Source organism: Amblyomma mixtum, chromosome 7 (genome assembly GCF_055824585.1).
Source record: "Amblyomma mixtum isolate Tamu chromosome 7, ASM5582458v1, whole genome shotgun sequence".
Classification (NCBI taxonomy): Eukaryota; Metazoa; Arthropoda; class Arachnida; order Ixodida; family Ixodidae; genus Amblyomma; species Amblyomma mixtum.
The window spans coordinates 20,920,321-20,945,042 of record NC_143018.1 but is presented as its reverse complement, the minus strand read 5'-3'; the positions used below and the strand labels follow the sequence as shown (position 1 = coordinate 20,945,042).

General features: G+C 46.5%; 1 protein-coding gene across 3 annotated transcripts; it reads left to right on the top strand.

Moving 5' to 3' along the window:
• The first annotated feature begins 41 nt into the window (after positions 1-41).
• Positions 42-23,822, top strand: gammaCOP (coat protein (coatomer) gamma). Of its 3 annotated transcripts, none has more exons than XM_089551862.1 (23): positions 42-179; positions 956-1,005; positions 2,172-2,252; positions 3,024-3,175; positions 4,568-4,592; positions 4,657-4,707; positions 4,804-4,896; positions 5,499-5,585; positions 5,758-5,874; positions 6,754-6,794; positions 7,351-7,552; positions 8,739-8,950; positions 9,883-10,034; positions 11,920-12,084; positions 13,396-13,575; positions 14,753-14,878; positions 16,363-16,392; positions 18,406-18,465; positions 18,972-19,117; positions 19,964-20,135; positions 20,760-20,860; positions 21,993-22,131; positions 22,476-23,822. In XM_089551862.1, exons 1-23 carry the CDS (start codon positions 140-142, stop codon positions 22,712-22,714), a joined length of 2,661 nt encoding a protein of 886 aa, XP_089407988.1. In that variant the 5' UTR covers positions 42-139; the 3' UTR covers positions 22,715-23,822. The 3 variants fall into 3 exon arrangements, with proteins under 3 accessions (XP_089407988.1, XP_089407990.1, XP_089407989.1); XM_089551863.1 differs by lacking the exon at positions 42-179 and adding an exon at positions 241-401; XM_089551864.1 differs by lacking the exon at positions 16,363-16,392.
• Positions 23,823-24,722: the final 900 nt, after the last annotated feature.

Genomic DNA, 24,722 nt, shown 5'->3' with positions numbered 1-24,722 from the left:
CTTTTGACTGGCAGCGACCTCTATTTGAAACGCGCTTTTTTTTTCAGCAGACGATAACGGTTTTGAGAGTATGTCACATACGTGGCTCTGAGGTGTGTGGAATCGGAGTTGAGACCGAAAGTTAGTGGCTGCTCTCAAGATGTATGTATTAAAGCGTGAAAAAAAGGACGAAGAAGACGGTGAGCCTCTATTGGATGCATATCTGGGAGTGTCTCTTATCGCTTCAACCTCGTGCGCGACCTCGAGACCACCGATTGCAGTGCTGTCCGCCGCTTTTCTAACCCTAACACGGCAATGTTTACCGGCGTATAGCCAGATCCGTGCCTGCCGTCTTTAACAGCGTTTGCCAATTTCTAAACGTCTCTATATTGCAGCCATGAACTCGGCAGGCGGTGATACCGGTAAGGATGTCTCATTCCATAACTAATCGACGCTGTCCGTAACGCGAGCGTCTGTGACAGCGACTTGAAGAGCATGATCGTTTCTCTCCGCCGACGTGTTCCTGTTCGCGATTTTAGACTTGCAGTCATCGCGGTAGAAACGTGCATGAATTCCATGATGACATTGCTGCATCACCCGGGAGAGAGTAACCACGCATTTGTCTGGCTCTGTGTTCGTAAATCATTGAAAGAGGTGTCGGTCTGCGCTGCTCGGTTGAATATATCAGTCATCTGGCAAAGTCATTGGCAAGTGCGCTCTCAAAAAGTGCCATTGCTTGTAACCTTGTCGTTAGTATTCATGTCATCGAATTTACTAACCGAGAGAACCTGTACACTCGCCTAAGGTGTTGTTTTCAGTGTAGGTCTTTAGCGCGAAGCGTTTAATGGTAACCGTTTGTCGTATGGAAGCCATGAGAACGTCTGGCCTCTATGAGTGTAGCGCTTCATTTTGCTGCGAGCGCCACTGTATAAGTTTACTGACTTTTATTAAAGGCAAGTGTTTGTCCTTTTAACAGGGGGCAGCAATCCGTTTAGTAACCTCGAAAAGACTGCCGTACTTCAAGAGGTGAGTAGTTACTTTCGGCTCTCTTCACTGAGATTGCTTAGTGTCTTGTCCATTCTGTCAGCTACGCCCATAGTCCCACACGTGAATCAACCGAACCTGATGAATTTGTTTTGTTAGCGCTTTTTCCTTACGAAATATATTATAATATGGTCACAACAGTACTTAGAGGCGGGCACTCTGCTTACGTCATCTGGCGTCGGCAGTAGCTCCCGCTTGAGGTTGATGATGCGATGTCCAGGCCTGTTTGCCGTTTTGTAAGCCTTTGGTGTAGCGACTTTCGTTGTTTCATCGTAAGCATAAAGACCCATTTTTTAGCATGTTGCTTTATATTTGAAAGCTTGCTTCACTAATAAGGCACACACACATGCACAATGCTGGTGGGAGCTCGACAAATTGTTTCCGACAAAACTGACATTTGGCTGAGACTGATGGTTAGGCAGAGACAGGTGTACGAAACTTCACGGACGGACGGATGCTGACATTGAGTCCTGCATTATTTGCCGCAAAACTTGCAGTTACCTGTCTAGGCAAATGAAATTTAGTCGAGCAAACATATGCATGTTTTGCATTGTGTTGGGTTGTATGACACATGAGCGGCTAGGGATATCATTCTCCAAATGTAAGGTGGAGTGCCGGTTTTTGTGCTACAGGAACTGAACATTTTAAAATGGCATAGTTTGTTTGAAAAATTTGTTGCTTTTGAGAACTTCAGAACGCATGAAGAATCGCAAGTGTATTTTCTTCTTGGAGCAAGCTTAAATGGACAACAGTGTGTTCCTAAAACCACACAAATTCATTTTTTTCTTGCTTGCTTTTTACTTCACGTGTAGGTCTTCCTTGTTTCATGACAACAAATTTGAGATGTGTAAGAGTGTAAAATTTTATAATATTCTCGGTTTTTTCATGACTTTATTCTTCCTAAGATGGGCATTACGAAGTGTAGTTTGTTGTTCATTTAACTGTCTTGCGTAGACTATCGTTTATCTTTTAGTGTGCCGTGTACTAACTGCATGCAGTCTCCGTAGTGCTTGTCTGTTGTTTTAAACTGTTCATATTGTGGCCAGTGTGTGTTGTACGATAGTTTTTCCTGTCGTAGGGTTTCTAGGGCATGATTATAATTGTCACTGTCACCTGGCTTATGCCACATGACTGCTGTTTTCTTCTAGGCCCGCACCTTCAACGAGACTCCTGTCCACCCACGGAAATGTGCGGAGATCCTAACCAAGATCCTCTACCTGCTGAATCAGGTGAGCAAAACGTGTTTCAACATCTGCTCAGTGTAAGTTCTTGCGGGGGAAATACACCCGATGGCGTAAGTTTCTGGGCTGCATGTGTAGTGAAAAAAACGGTATCCTTGAGAGTTTGGCACAAACCCAAAATTGATATAGCTACATGAACAATACACCAGCAAGTTTGTCGCCACGTTTAGGCTACAAGGAAGCTGTTTTTGGATGGCCCCCATTGTCCAGAAGCTTTTTTTGTACATGGCAGCACAACAGGCTCTGTGCGATTAATGGACGTAGATATTCTGGCTTCAGCTGGGAAAACTGCTTGCTAATTTTCAGTCATACTTTGTAGAGAGTTGCATTTTGGTTGTAAGCCCTAGCTAGTAGCAAGTTTGGCAACACTATTTACCTGGTACATCCAAAATAAATAGAAGTGTGGCAGTGCACTATTTGGCAAGCAATGAAACTGTGGCGCCCTCTGTAGCCAAGAGCTAGGTACACATGCCGAATTAAGGCATAGGTGTATGGGGGAATTTTGCCATTTTAGCTACAGGTGACACAGTTCTCTCAACTCTAGAAGACATTCTTCATCTGGTGTCACCGTAAATGATGAAACACGTTTTTGTGCAATCAAAGCATGCAAGTAACAGAACCGAACGGGCCATCATGCAAAACCAAATTGAGCTGTTCTTGGTCATGGGATCAGCATCTGTCATAAAAACCCACTGGAGGAAAAGTATTCAAAGCTGCCTTCTTTATTGTGCCCGTGTGTTTGTCTTGACACGCGAACAGGGGGAGAGCCTGGGGACACGGGAGGCAACAGAGGCCTTCTTTGCCATGACCAAGCTGTTCCAGTGTCGAGACCCGGTGCTGCGACGTCTCGTCTACTTGGGCATCAAGGAGCTCTCCAAGGTTGCGGAGGATGTGATCATCGTGACCAGCAGGTATGCTTTGCCTTGTTTCGGCGCGTTTGGCTGTCAGAGTCGAGAACAGGGCTTCTAAATTTTTTTTTAGCCCCAGGAAACCCCAGTGACTTTCAAAAGCTGCCAAGGAAACCCGCGTCTTGGCTTTTATTCCTTCTTGCCTAGCATGGATACAAAAACGACCATGTTAAGTGCACAGGTCCTGGAAAAAAAACTGACCAAATTCAGTTACGAATGTCTGGCTGTATGGGGAAATGGTCTGGTAAGCAGCTACAGTGTGAGTAGTCCTCAAATGAAATGGCTTAAGGGAAGGTTGGGGGTTAACCCTTCCAGATGCTTTGTACATGATTGCGCACAGAGCGAGCTCTAGGGTTTTTCTCTGTGTGCAGCACTTAGCATTACTTTATTTTCTTCAGGTTAATATAGCATCCTTCATGTTGCCAATACAATGCTTCTTTATGCCATGTAGCGAACGCAGTGAACTATATTTTCCAAAACAGTGATCACGTTAGGTCATCCACTGTTTTTATGCAGAAAGGTTTTGTCACCGGTAATAACATCTTTCTTTTCTTTAATTTTAAGCTTTAACTGTGTATCGTGAACACCAAGTTTATTCCATAATCCTTAAGGTATTTACTTGACAAGTCCTGGCATTTTGGTGTTGCTACTTCCGTCAGCTATAACACTTTGTACAGAATTTTGCATATCCGTATAAAATGAGAGTGAAATAGCACAACTAAAACGAAGGTCCAGTGAAAGCAACGACGCGCACTAGTTTCTACAATGGCTGTAAATGTTGAACCGCTGGTATTTTGAGTTTGTGTTGTTTTTTTTTGTATTGAGGGGACGTGCTCCTTGAAAAACATTTTTTTTAAATATTTTTGCTATTTGACTGAGTATTGCATCAGTTATAGCGCTCGCTCTTCTCTTTTGAAGTCTGTTTTTGTTCCAACATAGCTTGCTAGGCATTAGTTAAAAGCAGTGCATGCTCTTCCATCTATTTGACAAAGCAGCTGGCGTCAGAGAACTTTGAAAAAAGAAAAAAATGTTTTAATGCTCCCCTAAGTGCAAGTAACTAAAAAAAAATGTTATGGGGCCTTGAGACTACTTGCTTGCTTGCTTTGTTTCTGCCTTGGTTTAGGTAAGCGCCTTTCACAGTCTTAGTGCCATTTACCTTGTTTTTGAAGGGAAGAAGCCCGCAATAGTTCGAAAGGGAAATGAGGCTGTTGTATTACGTTATGGTTGTTTTGCAAAAATTTTCAATTCGGGTTGTTGAGCCAGTAGCGTGAGCTCGGTGTTCCATCTGGTGCTTCCGTGGTGCGCAATTATTATACAGTATCTGCGTCATTGTTTTGCCTGGAGGTCTCCTTTTCACCCTGACTGACCATATTGTTCTTCCTTCTCATTTTCCAGTTTGACCAAGGACATGACGGGCAAGGTGAGGACAACCATTGTTTGTCTGTTCGTTGCGGGCCGCTCACCTATGGCATTTCTTTGAACAGGAGGACCTGTATCGTCCCGCAGCAATACGGGCACTCTGCAAGATTACCGATGTAAGCTGACATGTTTCGATCTCTGCAGTCCTCTTCCTGTGGCCGCTGGGCAGTGTGCCATTTTTTTTTTCCGTTGTTTTTACATGTCTGTTACAGAGCAGCATGCTACAGGCCATTGAGCGTTACATGAAGCAGGCCATTGTGGACAAGAACTGTGGTGTGTCCAGTGCTGCCTTGGTGTCTTCTCTGGTAAGCACCATTCTGGCGTTTTTCCGTGTTGCACTGAGCGGTTCTGTCATCGTGACCATGACAAAAAAGGCTTTGGCAGGCTCGCTAGTCTCGGTGAATTGCGTGAAAGAAACATTAAAGCTGGGACAGTGGCTTTTCGGGCGCATTTTAGTGTTGTCGTGGGAAAAACTAATTAGCCTATCGAGTTGGATGCAGCTCGAGAAAGGCGAATGCCCTTCAGAGAAGGCTATCCAACTATTGGCATCGTTACCCTTTCGTTACATTGCTATCAGTCGTCTTTCACACTTGGTAGCCACGTGTGTGGTGCTTCAGCAGCTGGTGGGAGGCAGGTGACTGTGACATCAGGGCATTAGGTCGACATTCTTGGTTGAAGGACCTTCCTAGAGGGGTCATTTATCACTTTGTTCTTGAGTGTTATTCAGTTGCATTTCATGCATTTGTGTAAGGCAGCAGGTAAAATGAAACATCATGGTTGCTGAAGTGTATTGTTCTTGTGAGGAAGGGTGTGATCTTTCTGCTCTTATTGGCTGTCTTGAAATGCTGTCCACAAAACGGAATGAGTGAATGGCCACCTGGCCCAAACTTGTGTGCCTCTCATGCAGCACCTGATGTTTGTCAGCCCGGACGTCGTGAAGCGGTGGGTGAACGAAGCGCAAGAGGCCGTCAACTCTGACAACATTATGGTTCAGGTAAGGCGTGAGGCATCCGTAATACGGATTCCGTATAAGGCATCCGTGTTTCACATTAATCTATTCAGGGGTGGGGCTCCCAGATGCCCAAATCAGCCGTCCTAGCTGGGTAGAAAATTTGCTCATAATGTCATTACTTTTGGCCTCATTGTCGACTGGTCACTGTGTGCAGTTCCATGCCCTGGGCCTGCTGTACCACATCCGCAAGAGTGACCGGCTGGCTGTCTCCAAGCTGGTCACCAAGTATGCACGGTCAGCCCTCAAGTCACCCTATGCTGTGTGCATGCTGGTAAGTGGAGATGGGGTTGGGGAGGGGAGGTTGGGAGGGGGGGGGGGGGTGCAGAGGCAGGGGGGGGGGGGGAGGTTGTAAGTGGAGTGACCCCTAAAAGTTGTAGTTAGCCACTTGACTGAGCACAGGAGTCATTAGTCAAAGGTTACAAAGAAAACAGCAGCACAGTGAAGAAAAAAAAAGTACTTGGATTGCAGGATTTATGGCTGAAATCAACAGTCAATGTTTAGTATCCATTTACAAGTCTGAGAAGTCTTTTCCTAAGTTTTTTGGTGACGAGAACACAAGGCCCCCGAAGTTTCGGTTTTCCTTTCTTCAACTTCTTCACAAAGTGCGTACTGCAGAGAATTCAGCAGTGAATGATGAAATGACATTAGTACGTGAGTTGTTTTTCTTGGATGTGGTCTTGATTTCTTTGAACTACTCCCACACTTGGAGCAATTAAAACCTGCGAGGTGTTGGATCAGAGGTGCATAAATATTACATTCTCGCCGAGTATTACACCTTGCACACAGCCATCTTGCAAGCGTTGTGTGCTGGGTTTTCAGTTTCTGCTGGCACTTAAGTGTAGGGTCTTTATGCATAGTGGAGTTTTATCTTGGTGACATGTCAGGTTGAATCACACACTTACGGCTCTGCAGTCAAAAACCAAACCACACGAAAAGCTTCCCAGTACAGCACCTTCCAGCACTAAACCTGACAGGGTGTTAGGAAATTTTACATTGTTTCACATTTGGCTGTGGCATTTCTATTGCAAGAAAGAAAGAAATGCACCTCTGATTTCGGGATTTCTTGACAGGCATGTATTGCACAAGCTTCATTTGGTGTGCAGCTATTGCAGCAGCAGTCGTGACTGTTTTATTTGTATTACTTGCACAGATCCGTATTGCCAGCAAGCTGATAGAGGAAGATGGTGTTGGGTGAGTGTTGAGCAGCCTCTTGACCTTGCTTTTCATTATAAGTCTTGAATGATATTATGTTTGCTAGTCACGAAACAACTGTTACCAGTCTCGCAATTCATAGTATGTTTCAATATTTGCTTGCTCGCTTTAACCTTGATGTAGTTTCCAAGCAAATAAGTGAGGCCATTGTTGGGTTAAGTAGTGTTAACGGCAGCGTTGTAACAGATTGAAGAATTGTGCTGGTTAGCTGCAGTGAGCACCATGTTTTCAATGTATTGGTTATGTTCTTGCTATGCATGCTTAATGGAGTTGCTTGTCCTGTCAAAGGAGCTCACTTGTTTGTTGAAGTGATACCAAACAAACCTAATTTTGCTCATGACTTCAGCCTGGACATGACACAGTGTGCTGGCTGACTTGGGCTAGCTCCTAGTATGTAAGCATAGTGCATAGCTGTCTTTTGGCTTGTGGATTGGCCTGGCTTGTAACCTGTGAATTGAAGAAAATAAGCAGTTCTTGTTGCAGTGTCCTTGTTGTGAGTGATCCTTGAGCTTCTATGTTCTTCCGACTGCGGCAGGCCCGAGAGCCCCATGTTTGCCTTTGTGGAGAGCTGCCTGCGGCACAAGAGCGAGATGGTGATCTACGAGGCGGCGCATGCCATTGTCAACCTCCGGTCAACCACGGCCCGTGAGCTCACGCCGGCTGTCTCTGTGCTACAGCTCTTCTGCAGCTCGCCCAAACCCACACTGCGCTTTGCGGCTGTCCGCACTCTGAACAAGGCAAGCCTTCCCCTTCATCTCTGCGATGTCTCTGGAGAGTGGGTTTTATTTTCGTGTGCTCTGTCCTGCACTCTATATTCGCCCTGCCGCAGTGGCTCAGTGGTTACGGCGCTCGACTGCTGACCCGAAAGACGCGTGTTCGATCCCCGCCGCGGCTGCTGAATTTCGATAAAGCCGAAATTCTAGAGGTCCGTCTGCTGTGCGATGTCAGTGCACGTTAAAGAACCCCAGGTGGTGGAAATTTCCGGAGCCCTTCACTACGGCGTCCCTCATAGCCTTAGTTGTTTTGGGACGTTAAAACCCCAGTAAACCAATAAAACTCGATGTTTGCACAGCTCCTAGATGTGCTGGATTGAAGTGGCTTTATTTGTGGTCCGAGCTGCTTTGAGTTTTGCTTCGAGTGGAACTTCAGTTATAGCTTGATGTGGCTCAATTTTGAGAGGGGTGAATACAATCAGAAGATATGCAACGTGCCTCTGTTGGTCTTCATCTGTAAAGTGTTCAGTCATTTTTTGTGTGCTGTTAAGGTGCTGTTCTGAAATTCAGCATTTTCTGTCTGCTCTTTTTATTTATGTATCTACCATGAGAGCAGTCAGATTGGTCAGTATTGGTGATCAGCTGGACTTTTAGTCAATTATTTCATTGTATTCAAAGGGTTCCTGTAGTAAATTATTTGCGCTATTAAGTGGAGGTGCACAATTCGTTTGCTTAGTCAGTGTTGAGTCATGCACAAGTCAGTATGGTCCTGCATCTAGTTTTTGGTAAACATGGTTTCATTCCCTCATCTACTGGCCATCCTGTTAGCTCGGTAATTTATTTTGTACTGAGAAGACTTGCATAGTATGGCAATTATCCTCGGTCCAGAGTTCGAATGAGGACTTTATTTCAGCTATGGAGTTTTTTTAGTTTCGCAGATTTCCTTGGTAGTAACTTCATGGCTGCAGTCGGGCGCATGGTGTTTGTAGTTCAACCCTAGATGAACAATGTTTTCTTTTTTCTTTAGTACAGGTCTGCTTAGTTTGAGCTTGTTTCGGTGACTAAAAAGTGTGCCCACGTAATAGTGACGTTAGGTCCTGTTTTGTTGCCTTCTTGGCGCTCATTGCACTGATGTAGCTCATAACAAAATCAGCGACTGCACTGAGCCTCCCGCCTTTAGCTACAGCTGAGCCATGTGTTTTGAAAACAGGTGGCGATGGCACACCCAGCAGCTGTGACAGCGTGCAACCTGGACCTGGAGAACCTGATAACAGACGTGAACCGGTCCATCGCGACGCTGGCCATCACAACGCTGCTCAAGACGGGCAGTGAGAGCAGCATTGAGCGGCTCATGAAGCAGATCACCTCGTTCATGTCCGACATCTCGGACGAATTCAAGATTGTCGTCGTCCACGCCATCCGGTGAGCCCTGCTCTGTCAGAGCACATGTTTGCAAAGAATTCGCACTCTCACTTGAGCTAGGGTCTGAGCAAGCTTTCATGTGCGAGCTTGAAATGGGCCAGTCGAGCCATCTCGAACTGATGGCCTCGGGTCGCACTCGCGGAGTCAAAGTTGGAGTCGTTAGCAGGACCATCATTATAGGCTGTTGTGCGCTAGGATTACATTGTTTTGCACGCGTCTTCGTCCTAATTCTGATCTGGAACCAGCTTGTTTATGTCACATCTGCCAATAAAGTGCTCCACCTGTGTCTGTCATTCCGCACGAGTCTCACCGCTCATCGTATGTAGCTGGGCGTGCATATTTTTCTGCTGTATAGTCGAGGCTTTTAATGCATTATCCCTGTGAGAGATTCACGAGTCCCATGCCAATTTGTCAAAAAATGTGGGTCGTTTCATGAACGGGGGGCGCATAATCGGTGTTCCACTGTATAATCTTTTGTTTTGGCTTACAGTGTGTCCAGATAGTTACCGGAAAACTAATAGCCTGTTCAGTAGGCATGCCTCTTAGCCCTCTAAGTGTTGGTTTTGCATATATAGTCAAGCCCGCTTATAACGAACATGATCATCATGCACCATTTGTTTGTTATATCCAAATTCTTGCAGTAAGTGGACTGGTCATAATATAAGTGACAACCACAAGCTGGACTTTTGTGGTGCGCTGTCTACACAGTATCCATGAGTTGCCACCAGCCTGGCCAAGTTTTGACGTTTCTTGGCTTGTTTGAGCACGTGCGCAGCTAACTATCCGTGGAAATAACTGTGGGCTTAACCGTAGTTTCTGATGACGAGCTTTTACGAGACAGGCCTCCTGTGGTCTCTGCCCAGCTATGCCCTGGTGAGAATTTCCGTGTAGTGGTATACTCGGTGACCACATTGCTGTTCCTCTCCTCTCAGGTCATTGTGCCAAAAGTTCCCTCGTAAGCTGCTGGTGCTGATGACGTTCCTGGCCTCAATGCTTCGCGACGAGGGTGGCTTCGAGTACAAGAAGGCCATTGTGGACACAGTCATCCACATCATCGAGGACAATCCAGAGGCCAAGGATGTTGGTGAGTTCCTGGCTGTGAGACACACCTTTTTCCTTCCTTCTGCCTGTTAACCTTTTGAGGGTCGAATTATTTTGAAGAAAACTTTCCCAGGTGGTCAAATTACTTTATTGCGGATCTTGCATCTACAAAATGTATATAATCGAGAATAAATAGTAAAAAAAAATTAGGAACAGTACTTTGGTGACAGCATCACTCACAACTGGAAAATGTTCAATAGAATAGAATAGCAACGGTGATAATCAAGCTAAGAGCAGCACCAATAAAGATAGAAATCAACTTTCGCCGCCTCTGCAAAACAGTGCCCACAAAGAGAAAACACGTTTCGCGCGACTCCGTTGTGATCCCGCGGCGGAATCGAAACCGTGTAGGCGCGTTGCCACAGAGGGCGAGAATACCTCGCGAGCAACGGTGATAAGCAAGCTAAGAGCAGCGCCAATAAAGATAGAAATCAACTTCGGCAGCCCCTGCAAGTTAGTGCTGACAAAAAGAAAACTCAAATTTCGCGCGACTCCGTTGCGATCACGCGGCGAAACCAAAACTACAAAAGGGGTGTTGCCGCAGTCTGTGCCGCCGCGCTAAATCTAGACATAAGTTCTGCTTATCTCCGTAAGAAGGCAGCACAAAATTCAAACACTTCTTGTAAGTCCTAATAGGTGGCAGCACCTCCCAGTGAGCACGCATTGTTCTTTTGGCGCAAAATTTCAAACGGAAGATCGAAACCGTACCCGTACAGCAAAGACCTTGCGGGACAGAAAACCGCCGCCGTACATATACGGCAAAAACCTTCAAAGGGTTAAGTATGTACCCATGGGCAGAAGCGTGAGACCTCCTCCCCCCTCCTCGCTTGCTTTGAAATTCAGTAGCAGTCCATTTGAAAAATCTGTTCACATTTTTCGCTGTTTAGTGATCAGGTTAGTACCTGGGAAACAGCCGTAGTACTAAAGCTTGCTGACAGTTTTGTTACTATAATGAAGAAATGCAGTTCAGAAAACGAAGGTAGGGGGGATCACATGGATTTATCTGCAAGTGTGTAAGTGTTTCAGCTCACCTGATAGGTGTAGTTTGGCTGAGACAACCTGGAAGGAGCATAATAAAAGGGCCAGGACACAATAGAGCGCAACGCAAGCACCTGTGGTATGTAGCCCAAATAGTTTGCAGGCAGGTTCCATTTGCACTGGCCCATTGAAAACCAGGCATCACGTCCTTCCTGGTCCATTCGCACCTCCAAGGCCAAAATGAGGCTATGCTGGTCGAGGTGCGGCTGTTTCTAGAAATACTTACTGCATGACAGAGAAAGAAAGTGTTCTCTAATCGGATTGGGACAGCTGGATCAGACCTTCTCTTGCCTAAAGACCACGAAATAAAGGTGTGGAATCTGTCTTGTGCAGACTTGAGCATGTTGTAGACGCTAACAATGTTTGCTAAGTGCATGGACTGCACCTCTTTGGCCCGGGTACATTCACTCTTACAAATGTTAAAACTTAATTTGGGCAAGTTGGTTCATTTTATGGCATTGGCTTTTTTCTTTTTATATAGTAGGACAACCCTCATCCCAGAAAATCTCGTGCTTGTCCACAATAAATGGTGCCATCCCCAAAAGACCTTCCTCATATGACCACAGTCCCCTTACACAGTTTAGCCTCCTTAAGAGGTGTATGTGAAACTCGTGTCACATTGCGTGAAATGTCCCTTTCAGCTTCTTTTAATACCAGCACATCGAAGATGACGCGTCTGTGTATGAGTCTTCTTCCATGGGCTCGCGTCTTCTTGCGCGAAGTTTTCCCAAGGTATAGGAAAGTCAGGTCGTGAACCTTGCCAACTTGCTGGAAGTGGCTTTACCTTTCTGTTATTCAGCCTTGCTTGTTCCCCTTCCTGTCAACTGCAGGGCTGTCCCACCTGTGTGAGTTCATCGAGGACTGCGAGCACACAAGCTTGGCGGTGCGCATCCTCTGCCTGCTGGGCCGCGAGGGACCCCAGGGCTCCATGCCGTCCCGCTACATCCGCTTCATGTACAACCGGCTCATCCTGGAGAACGCCCCCGTGCGTGCCGGTATGTGACTGCCACACCTGAGTGTCAGTCTCCTCGCCTTGTGTGGGGTCGTAGAGAAGGAGTGGCGAGTGAAACGGCATACTCCGGAAGTGATCAGGGAAATTTGACATTGTGAGGATTGAACTGCTCTCTGACCCTGTGCTGTGAACTTGGTGTCTGGTCATATTTCTTTGCCTTCGGCATTGTGTGGCTTGACCTATACTCCGTTTCATACATAGCAGTCAACGCTGCCAAAGGTACGAAAGTAGTCCGCTGCAAAAAGCAAGTGAAATGTATCCGTTCGCCTCGCGTCGTGGCTGAGTGGTACGAAGCGCGCGCCTGTCTGTTCATTTTATAAGGGGCCAAGGTTCGACTCCCGGCTTGGCTGTTTTTTTTTAATTTTTTTTTCTTAAAAGATTCATTAGGTAGAAACTCGAAACTGTCAAACTCTAATACCTACTTTAAAAAACACAGCGCTGTTTACTTGTTTCGAAAGGAAAAGGAAGTGTAGTGCACGGCATACATACGATGCAACTTGAGTCGGATGGCGTTGAGTGCAAAGCTGTCATATTTAACACTGCGAGAGCTAGATATTGTCACCTTGCTAGGTCGTTTTTGCGGTGATCTTATTCCAGTAGAGAGACCTTTCTTGAACCTCGCAACTGTCCGAGGGCTCACCCCGGTCTTCTCGCCCACAGTTTCGAGAACTTCACGCACAGTCTTCTCCGGGAAGCGCTTCCTTACGCTAGAGTAAACATTGACAATCACCTGCTTGCAGTCTTTCGAAATTTTCGGAGACATTAGCTTGGAGAATAAGCAAGCAGGAGATGTTGAAGCCGCAGTGGGCGAAGAAAACAAGTGAGTAGGAGGTAGCGGTGCCATTTTCGCAGAATCAGAAACCGAAAGATGAAAGCAGACGACATCACCGGCCGGCCTAGCTGCGAAAACCTGATACAGGAGGAGCCAGAAAAAAACCAGAAAACTAAGGCACTCTGTTTTGAAGAACATAAAAGAAAAAGCAATTTTTTTGCAAAATAAAACTTTTATTATTATACTACAATATCGACCAACATTTACTTTAATTTTAAGTTCATTACTCTTTTCACTTTCGATGCACTTTATTATGATATGGACGAGGAGCGCGAACAGGCGCCGCAGCCTTCGCTGCGTTGACTGCTATGTATGAAACGGAGTATAGTGCTTCGGGTGCTCTACCTAAAGATTTGTTGGAGTAAGAAACTGTTAGAGGGAGGCCCGTTTACAGCACCGTAAATACAAGAGGTCAGCCTGTTGACGCAAAGTGTGTCTTTTCCTCCTCGTGGTTGCGTGCAGCGGCGGTGAGCGCGCTGGCCAAGTTTGGGGCGCACTGCGAGGACTTGCTGCCCAACATCCTGGTGCTGCTTGAGCGCTCGCTCCTCGACACGGACGATGAGGTGCGCGACCGGGCTGCCTACTTCCTGCACGTGCTGCGGCAGAAGCAGAAGGCCCTTGGCACACGCTACATCCTCGACGGTGGGCCCTGGTGTCTTTTTTTTTTGAAGTGGTCGTTAATCTGTGCTTGGCTGAGGATTGATATGTGTTGGGTGAGGTTCCGCAGCATCATGTGCCAAGATCGTGAGGTCATTTACTTTTGGCTTAAGGTGCCTGTAAAATAGTTTTGAAGGTCGGTGTGAAATGCGTACATTGTGTAGAGTAAATGCCATTGAACATGTGTGCCGCATGCAAGTCCTCATAATATGCTCGGCAATAATTTACAAATCAATTTTTTAATTATTTTTTTCGAGCCTGAGGCGTGTGTGAATGCTCACTTATACTTTATCAACTTTTCTGTTTTGCATTGATACTCCCAGTAAACCTGACAGATGTGTACACACAGTTGATGCCACTACTTCCTTTCTATTTTCTTCTTCATTGCCATGTATCACTGACTGGGTAGCCCATGTTGTTTGTTTGAAATGTATGTAGTATGTATCCCCCCCTGCAATTATGCTGTCGCGGCGCTGCAGGAAATTCAAATAAATAAAAAAAATAAAAATTTGCATGTTCTCGCCATTTACATTTGCTGTGATGCGAAACTTCTTAAGTTCTTGTGTTGCCATTCGATAATTCGGGCATATTTACCAATCATTTGAGGTCCCAACTAACTTGGTTTTATTCTGTTGGGGTAACCATTGCATTATTGATTACTTTCTTTTTTTTTTTTCGACAGCACAACCAGCCTTTTTCCCCCCTATTTTATGTTGTGCTAAAAGTTCTGGCTACATTTGCATAATGAAATAGATCCAAAATACTGTTTGTACGCATAGATATCCATAAAGCAGATCTCATTTAGTTTTGGATTGTGTTGTCTAGGATCATATGCCACCTAGTATTACAAGGTGGCGATATGAAGGTTCACTTCTGATAATTCAAGCAATAATCTCTGCTCCTTTGAAGTTTGAATGAATGAGAGTCCACTGTATATGTGTGTGTCTCTGTGTGGTATTGCCATCACCTGTAAAATGAAAAGTTGCAAGTTTCTGAGTTTAGGACAAAAGTTTCATAGGTCTTAGAAATGTCTGCAAGCACCGCAGACCACCATATTAGAATTGCGCATCGTGCTAAATTGGGACAAGAGCTCGTGCAAGAGGGCTTGTGTAATGGCTGGTTCCGAGACCTTGCTGAAGGCTCTTCGTGGTGTCGTCGACAGGCCTGCAGGTTTCTATAGTGGGCCTGGAGAAGGCCCTGCAGCACTACATTGCTGAGCCGACTGACACCCCCTTCGATATCAGCTGCGTTCCCATTGCCACGCAACCTGTGGAGAAGAAAACGCAAGGTGAGGCCGTTTGTCTTCACCTCTGGCATGGCTGTGGTTGCCTGCGAATAGCCCTTTGCTGGGGTCACCTGGGGTCACCATGCACAAGCTGGAGCTCTCGGCAATCTTTGTGCTCATAACTTGTCCCTTGTGCCTGAGCATGTGAACGCTTATGTCAGAGATATAGAACTTGGTCCGGGACCTGACTTCTGTGTGGGATTGCCACGTGAATGCATTAGCTCCTATATGAGACATGGTTTAGTAGAGACTGTAGGAAACGCAGAGAACTAAGGGCAGCAGGCGCTAGCTTTAACCGGGGTTTTTATGGATACTGTAGGACCCTGCTGCAATAGGTCTGCGTGCTGTAAAGCTCTGCACATAGTGAATGAAAGCATTGAGTTCCTATTCTGGGGTGTTCTGTGCCAAAAGGCCTTGACATAGTGGGAAGCAAAACCTTGGTACACCAGCAATAAGAATAAGCATAACTGGCATTGCAGAATACTTTACTGTGGGGCAAATGCTGTACTCCATCTCCCTAGTTCTCTGCAACACTGCCAAAGCTGCAGTGAGTGCAGAGGCAACATTCTGACGGTATATCTGCATGCGCCACGAGCGAACGACAAGCAGATGATGAGGTGCGAACGAACACATTTAACGCATTCTCCTGATTGGCTGAGGAAGTCTCTAACTTTCATAGTGCTGCAAGGAACTTGTGAGATGGAGTGTAGGCACTGGAAGTCAAGTCACAACTGACAATGTACGATGAGGCAATGGTCTACCTACTGTCTCGGGCTACTGTTTCTGGTTGGTACATTGTCTCTGCCTGTCGCTGCGCTTTGCATGCAGTGCCAAGTGAAGGAAACATTTGGCTCTATTCTGATTTGATTTGCTGTAACGATTTCCACTGTGGTAAGAGATGAAGCTGAAAACTCTTCTTGCATTAATATGCATGAAAGATTTGTTTCCTTGAACTCTTTTGTTGTCAGCAAAGCATACACTGGAGTCAGCATTTGGTCACGCCAGTTCTTCCTTTGGCTTGTATACTTGTTGCACTGTTTCCTGTGAATTTGTATTCCTTTTGTCAGCTAACTCGCTTGAATTCTTAACAGTGAATAGGCAGCTGGTAGGATGCTTATTCTCAAAAGCTGTCTGGAAGACGGGATGTCTGGGAAAACGGGATGTCTGGGAAAACGGGATGTCTGGGGAGACGGGATGTCTAGGGCAGTAGGGTTCTTACTGCTGCAGGGAATGGGTTGTGTCCTTAGCTCAGTTTAATGCTTTTGCTTGCTATTGTACACTTAGTATGGAGAATGGTTCTGTGCTTCAAGGGAAGCTCGCTCTGCCTGCTTAAATGTGCCCTGCATTGCAGCTGGCATGATTTCAGCACAGCTAATGGCTTGCAGTAGCTTTTGCATTCTGGAGGGAGGTTTGTGCTTTGCGACCTGTCGTGAAAGGAAAGTGAAACCCGAAAAGCACTGAAAACTTGTATGTCTTGTTATTCACAGCATCTGTTGAGGCAGCTGGTACCCTTGGACGTAAGCACTTTACAAATTGTTCCACACGTTACTTGTGGTGGTTGGAGTGAACGGTCTTCCCACGGGGATGAGTTGAGCACAGCTGTGCTGCACTTCACCTTGATGCATATGCATGCTCTTGTTTTGTTGTTTTTTTTTGTATGCATCAGCCTTTTCTGCATGGGACAGCCTTATGTGTGGAGAGAGACCCCATTGCCTGAATATGCGGCTGGCATGCTCTGTGTTGTGTGAGAAGACAGCATTTGCAATTCAATGGCATTCGGTTATATGGGTTTCTTTCAGCTAAGGACTTAATTACTCATTAGAACCCACCTGAGTGTTGCCATATGGCTGCCAAGGAAAGCTATCCCAAGCAGCCCCGCCGTTGTGGCTCAGTGGTTACGGCGCTCGGCTGCTGACCCGAAAGACGCTGGTTCGATCCCGGCCGCGGCGGCTGAATTTCGATGAAGGCGAAATTCTAGAGGCCCGTGTGCTGTGCAATGTCAGTGCACGTTAAAGAACCCCAGGTGGTCGAAATTTCCGGAGCCCTCCACTACGGCGTCTCTCATAGCCTCAGTCGCTTTGGGACGTTAAACCCCAATAAACCAAACCAAACCTATCCCAAGCAGCACAGAAATCGGGCCAGTATTGGTAAATAATGGTCTCACTAGTAAGTTATGGCACTGGCCTTTGCCAATGTATTTCCAATATTGGGCCAATTAGCTGTGCTGCTGGGGATATTTGTAGCTTTTGAAGTCCTGGACCCGGACAGATTTTTCTTAATTTGCAGAGTTTGGCTTTCCATTGTAGCACTGCGGTCTGTGCTCAGGTGGATGCTGATGGGTTATTAGTGTGTTAATTGAGATTGACTCCAGTTTAGGGGACTCCCCCAAGTAACTTTGAACTAGTATGGGTTCCTTCAAATGCAGAGACTGCCTTAGCTGCCATTGCCTTGCGACGGGATGGGGATTGCATTTTGATATTTAATGACAGTGATATTATACTGACTTAGTTAATGCAGTGCTAAGTAGAATTGCATTTCTCTCTTGGTCTTTCTGGCACAGTTGAGGGTGAGTGCATAATTTTTGCTTTGTGTGTGCATAACAATATCTGCTTGATGCTTCTGCATGTACCGGTTGCATGTTTCTTGGATGTCATCATTGTGCCTTGGGGAGTCTTTGCTTTGGGAGTGCTTGCCGAACGCAGAGATGAGCGGTTCTTTTGCAGATCTCTCTCTCTCTCTCACTAGCGTGCCTTGACACTTCTTGAACTTCCTGACTGCCTTGTCTCTCTGCATGTTGCTCCTGCCTCCTAGAAGCGCCCAACAAGACCACTGTGCTTGCACCTGCCACTGGCACCAGCCTGTTCGGTCTGGTTCCTCTCTTTCTCTTTTTCTTCTTTCTTTCTTCCTTTTTTTTTTCATGCTGCTTTTTTTTTAACCTTGTTTTGGTAGTGTGCAAGCATGTAGTGCAGCGCATTGCATTTCATCTAGTGGCCTGATCTGCAATCTGCCCTGTGGTCTGGAACTTGCTAGAAAAGTGCTTAGCTTGTGCCTCTGTAGCTTAGTTTCTTGAGATGCTTGACCTTTGAAGGAAAAGGTGCGGCTGTTTCAAAGGCTCCTTTAACTTCGGCTATTGAGCTGATATCACTTTGTGATATCACTGATATCACTTGAACTTAAATCTGGACAGGCAGGAATGCAGTTAGAACACCGAAGAATTCTCTGGTTAGCTCCATTCAGACCCATACTTCGCGGCATGCTAGATGTGCCAAGGTGTGTCGGGCTGAGAGGAATGAGAATAATGGCCGCTGCAGGGAGATGTTCTTATGAAAAGCTGTAGCATCCGCAGTCGAGCGTCAGCAGATTGACGCTCAGTCCGCAGAACAAGCACTAACAGGCTTTTACAAGTTCAGCAGAGGTAGTGTTTGTTGACCATCGGGAGACTCGCAATTGCACTGCTGCGTGGAGTGTTTGTTGAGAGGCGACGTGAACAAGTGTCTGAGCTGAGGTGAATCTGTGCCTGAATGATGCAGAAGCTGTGCCCAAGGGCAAGCCGGACAAGGTGGCCGCGTCAAGGCAAGATCTGTACGCTGGTGAGTCTTGCATGCATTTTTGTGCCCTTAGTACACTTGCAGTGGCTCTGGAAACAGCGGGGCTTGCCGATACACCTAGGAAGTGTGCAGTACTGTGCTTCAATTTGGCTCATGTTGCAAAGACTGTGGAAATGACTCCTTTGATTTTAATGCTCCGTTAGGTCTTAAAAGAGCTGAACAAACTTTGGTGTGAGGCATCGGAAGGAAAAATAATCAACTGGCACATAAGCAATTTCTTCAGCGTAACCCGCTGGAGCAAGTGCATTTATTTAAAGACATCGTTACAATAGACGTTTTTGTCACCGGCGAGACCACAGCAAATGCACGTTCAGTGATCTGCCTGACAACGCAGTGGATGGCGTAAGCGTAGATTTGCGTGCCACAGGTGATCTCTGTGGTTCTGTATGTTGGCTTTCGTATATTGGCTGGTGCAACCTGTAGCCTCAACTACAAGTTGTCCCTTGACGACCAGGGAGATGGTGAGTGTGCTGGTGCATTCTCCGCAGAGCAACTGGCCAACATCCCGGAGTTAGTGGCCCTTGGTCTGGGCCCACTGTTCAAGTCCTCTCCTGCCGTCAGCCTCACAGAGTCCGAGACGGAGTATGTCGTCAAATGCATCAAGCACGTCTACAGCAGGCACATTGTGTTGCAGGTAACTCTCATTGCAACTGCACATTCAGTAAAGCAGTGAGACATGATAAGTTGAGCTAATCTCCAAGAAAGTGTGTAACTACTTTTCAGGCTATTTATGTGCAGGATTGAACAGTAATTCTTGCATGGATGTATGAATCCTGTGTCAGTCTCATCATCATCATTTATGTTTTTCTCTTATGGGTTCCCTTAGGGACATCACATAAGGGTTGGGGAGACAGGAGTGTCAAGCAGTCATACATTGGCATACAGAGCAGGAAAACAATTCCAAGGCAGATTAAACTAGGCTGTAATTGCAGAGGTTTTAGTCGGAATGTTCACAGTGGTCCTTGAAGAATAGAGCTGTTAATTTCTTTCTCAACTGTTTAAAAAGAAAGATGCTCAGCATCTTAACTCCAAACGATTGCATGCTGTTAATTTCTGCAATAAAGTGTCAATATACTACATGAGCAAAAATAACCTTTTTATTTCACCCCCAAATGTCTATCTGTTGACATAGACATTTTAAGCGCTTTATGGAGAGAAATGTAGAGACAGAAGTCTGAAAAAGATATGAAAAAAAAACTAATGTCAAGGCATTATGCTCTCTCCCCAGTAGCGTTTTTCACTTGAAGTGTGTACCGAGCATGTGTAATTTAGACAGTCTTGGTAAACTGAAAAATTGAATCATCGCATCTTGATCACAAGATAATTTTGACGACCCGTGCCAGTTTGTTTGTCATGTCTCCTGTGAAGTTCTCTAGCGTGGCTTTCCTTGTGTCCCAGTCCTGTTTGAGTGCTATGCACTTTGCCGTGTCCTCCAGTCCTGATCCCTGCTGCTCCTGGGCGTGCTTTTGCCTCGTTGCAGTTTGACTGCACCAACACGCTCAACGACCAGATTCTGGAGCACGTGCGCGTGGCTGTGGAGCCTGCGGAGGGCTTCCGCCTCATTGCGGAGGTGCCCTGTGCCAAGCTGGCGTACAATGTCCCGGGCACCGCATACGCCTGCCTCGAAATGGAGCTCGAGGATCCCCTCCTGGGTGGGTGGCTCACCTTGGGAGAGGGGGAATGGGAAGACTCCTTTCTGAGATGGCTTCATTATTTATCAAGGATCAGGTTCCTGTCATACCAGCTTAGATCCAATTTGTTGAACTTCTAAGTTTGAAAACTACGAAAACTTTTATAAAGGCACGGCTTTGATGTAGATACTGTTTTCGAATTGTATATCCATGCTACTGTTTAGTGCAACCATAAGAATGGACGATTTTGTATGCCTTGTTATGCACCGTGCTGTCACACATACTGCTGTTCACCTCAGCGCAAATATTCAATATTTGTTGTGAAACACTGCGTGTCGATTGCACAGATATTTTCGTGCTCTTGGAATTAATTTGGTTGGAATTAATTGCATCCTCAAGTAACAACCTTGCTGTGGTCTGTCACCATAGCTGAACGGTTACTCTTTAAATGCCACAGATATCTGCCAAGTTGGTGGAGTCGCCGCAATAAGGTTGCCAGCATGTGTGACAGTCTTCCTTGATACCATTGTGGAGTTGTCCTCTTGAAAAGTTCTAACTCTTTAGCTAGTGTTTACTTCTGTATCCACTGTAGCTGCAGCTGACTGTTTGCGTATGTCTTGGGTTACATGTGAGTACTGTTTTTAGTCGCAGGGACGTTTAGCAACACTTTGAAATACTTGGTCAAGGACTGCGACCCCAACACTGGTGAACCTGACGACGACGAGGGCTACGAGGACGAGTATGTGGTAAGTACTCCTTCCAGAATCATTGCAAACAAAAGGTTTTTTTTTTTTGCGCGAGTTCCTGTGACTACGCTTTTTCTGCAGTTGTTGCTAAGTGCTGTGTGGCAGCCTGTTTTGTGTGTCATTTTGTGCTCCAGGTTGTCATTTACCATTTCTTGTCCTTTGAGCTCTAGTGCAGGGGGAGAAAGTTTGGTGGGCGGATGAGATTAAGAAGTTTGCGGGGATACGGTGGCCGCAACTGGCAAAGGACAGGGTTGATTGGAGAGACATGGGAGAGGCCTTTGCCCTGCAGTGGGCATAGTCAGTCTGATGATGGTGATGATGCAGAGGGAGAAGCAGGCTCACAGTAACGTTTTTACGAGGTTAGCACGTGCGTAGTTTTTGTAGTTTTGCATTTGAAACATGAAGTGTAGGTTATAGATGCACAGACGTTTGACTCTTGTTTCAACCTCCACCGCACAAGTGGCACACCCTGGAGAGCTCTGATAGTGGTAGTGAAGTTGTTTCTGAAAAATGGCTGAGGCTTAACTTGGTTAACCCTGGTCAGATGCGAAGCATATTGACGGCTAGGCTTGGTAATACATGGCTTTCCTTGGTTGAATACTTGGTCATTTTAATACAACCACTAGAAGCCTTCATCGTGGGGGAAGACAACGGCATGGCTACAGCGGAACGCCGACTAACCCCGAGACGCGCGTTGGGTGGGCGCCTGGATTGCCACGGAAGCCGCGTCCGCCTGCCCGGTGGAGCGGGCGTTTCACCTACACCGAGTGTGAACGCGCGTTCGAAATGCGCCGGAATGCCGCTCGAGGACATTCGGCGTCTGTGCGATGGCATCGTTCTCCCTCTCCCAGCGCGTGACGGCGATCTGTCGTGACGTCATGTGTCACGTGGTATGTCGTCACTGTACCACGTGGTCTGCACGGCGTACAACCACAGCGACGGCGCGAGGTGGACCCTCATCTTCCTCTGTCGTGACATCATGTGTCACGTGGTGTGCACGGCGCGTAACCACGGCGAAGGGCTGTAGTGTACCTCTAGTAATATGCTTCGCATAAAAAGGGAAGTCTCGAAGCTCTGGCTTGAAGAGATGGGATACAGGGGCATGACAATGACATCACCTTGGCCACTGCAGCTGGAAGACCTTGAGGTGACGGTGGCAGACCACGTGCAGAAGGTGCTGAAGGCCAACTTTGCCGCCTCCTGGGAGGAACTGGGCAACGAGAACCAAGTGGAGGACACCTACGCCCTCAGCACCATGAAGACCTTGCAAGGTAGGTTTACTGGGCAGCTGCAGTAGCACGTGCAAGGGGGGGTTGCTTTCAGCAAGGAAGAGAGAAAAAAAACTGGTATTACGGATGTTTGCACTGTGAAAATCGGCCACACAGGACAATAATTCGAAGTTTCTAAGAATGCTCAGAAAGTGTAGATCAATTTCCCGCGGTGAAAAGACGAGTTCAGGTTCCTCTTTAGTGCACCTTTAAGAGGAAGTGTTAGCGGGGGCGTTTTGCAGAACTCCAAAATGAGTGACCTTGGAGAGTAAGTAGTACATTTCCATCGTTCTTGGAGCTGTGATGTCGTAAAGAGCCGGTGTGTCCTGGATGTCCACCCACTGCAGATGCGGTACAGCAGATCATCCAGTTCCTGGGCATGCAAGTGTGCGAGCGTTCGGACAAGGTGCCCGACGGCAAGAGCTCCCACACGTTGCTGTTGGCAGGCGTGTACCGGGGCGGCCACGACGTTCTGGTGAGGGCGAGACTGGCCACCACGGGCGTCGCCCAGGGAGTCACCATGAACCTGGCCGTGCGGAGCAAGGACCCGGATGTCTGCCAGGTCATCATCTCGGCTGTGGGATAGGCTATGATATAGAGGGGAAAAAAAAGCGGGGCTCCTAGACTGTATTTTTTTTTTTGTCTTTCTCTCTTCGTGGCGCTTTCAGAGGATTCCACATCATCACTGCACCTCTCGTGTCTGCGTGGTCATCATCTCTACAGCTTGATAGGCGATGGAAGAGAAAAGGGAACTGCTAAGCTTGTTTTCTGTGTTAATCTCTCGTCTTTCTGTCTCTGCAGTGTTGGATTGGTTGAGAATGAGCAAAGCATACTGCTAGATTCTTCTCATTCCCCCCTTCCCCCTTTTTTTTGTTGTGTATTTTAAGGATTTCTCATTGCAGCTGTCGCTTCACTCACTGCTCTGAGCTAAACGCTGGTTCATCAGCAATCTGCAAAGGCCATAGTCTCATAGCCTGGATTCTCGGTGTGGCCTTTCCGTAGGGATTGTTTGACATTCCGGGGCTGTGTGTGCTTTCCTCTTTGCTGTACGTAAGGTCTGCGAGAGATGTTCCCTAGTGATTCTTTTTACATTTCTGGTCTTCCTTTTGAGCATTTACAAAAAGTCATTTGCGGAGAAAGTGTTAGCACACCTGTTTCTTTTCAGGAGGCATGTCTTTATGATGCCCTGCTTCACGTCAGTTGTGCAAGGTCATAGCAGACAAGCGCATAGCCATGAACCCATGGACAACTCAAAATGTTACACTGGGTGCAATGTAAGAGAAGCTGTGGACTGCGAATTAATGGGCCTGGCATGTAACCTCCCTCCACGTGTACAATTTGATGCCAGTGCTGCCTGTGACTTCTTGATTTGTTTGTAATTTGCATGGATTGCAGCAGTTGAATCCTGCTGCCAGTTTAGCATATTTTAAGACTCTTGAACAATCCTGATGACTGACCCTTGCTGTCCTGCATTGTTTGTTTTACAAGAAAGCCCGTTTTTCTTGAGCATTGTTTAAATCTGTGTGGAAATGGGCTGCAGTGCTTTTTGTGGCCAAAAAGACATTGTATATAGGTCGATGTAAGTGAAAAGGAAGGCTCGATCGTCAGTCTCACTGCAGAGACGATGTTTCTTTTTTTTTTTCCTGAAGAGAACTGTACTGCCTGAAAGAAGTAAAGCAAGAGGTTGTCATCTTTTTGACCATGTTTTTCTGCATCTGGCATAACTCATTTCCGTGTGCAATAGCATGTGCCCCTTAAGCAAGGGGTGTGTGTAGATTTTTTATCGCACAACAATATCTGGATGTCGCACTAGGATTGGTGGGTGGTTTCTAGTTTCTCCATGCAATAAGCTGGCTAGACAAGGCTCCATGCAAAAGAATGTGCTTTGTAGTCTGCAAGAATCCATATGTTTGCTGACTTGGGCATGCTTTAAATTCTGAAATTGAAAGTCAGCTCCTAGGATGTGAGGAGAGGACACGGTAACACACACCTATATCTTCTTACTGCAAGCAGCGAACGTACCATCTACCAATGTGGATGAAACTGTTTGGACGTCCGCTGTTATTAGATCAGTGCTGGCGGTGGGCCAAGCAAAAAAACTTTGGTGTCCTAGTAGTCTTGGTCATCAACCATAAAGGAATAGTAATGAGCGAGCAAGACTTCTGTGCTGGAGGGTTTTGAGCCGAGCAGAATTTTGTGCAACCGGTGCTGTGTTGCACATGTACTGTCCCACGCGGTGCGCAAAAGTAGGAAGGCTTTGCTGCAGCTGCTCATCACGTCTTCATGACACAACACCACTGCCAGTGTTAGGAGAGCCTGCACCCTCTCTAAAGGTGTCGACCTCGGCTTTGTGAAGTGGTGCGATATTCTCATAAGTGCACTCAGGTCGAGGGGAATTAAACAAGGAAATTGCCAGTTAGTGGAAACAGCAATCAAAAGGTAAAATACTGAACGTACAGTTCCTCTGCACAGGTCATGCATTAAGGAAACGTTGTTCTGGGACAGCACCTTTCGTGAGGCACCAGTCGTAGACACCATACCTACTAGTACGACCTGTGTCAGCCCGTACAGTCTTTCCAGAGGCTGACGGCGAG

Bases quoted from the DNA above. Each gene is read 5' to 3' on its own strand.
- gammaCOP (XM_089551862.1), top strand. From the start codon at position 140: ATGTATGTATTAAAGCGTGAAAAAAAGGACGAAGAAGACG. The intron at 180-955 runs GTGAGCCTCTAT...TCCTTTTAACAG, and splicing joins AAAAAAGGACGAAGAAGACG to GGGGCAGCAATCCGTTTAGT. The intron at 5,586-5,757 runs GTAAGGCGTGAG...CACTGTGTGCAG, and splicing joins CTGACAACATTATGGTTCAG to TTCCATGCCCTGGGCCTGCT.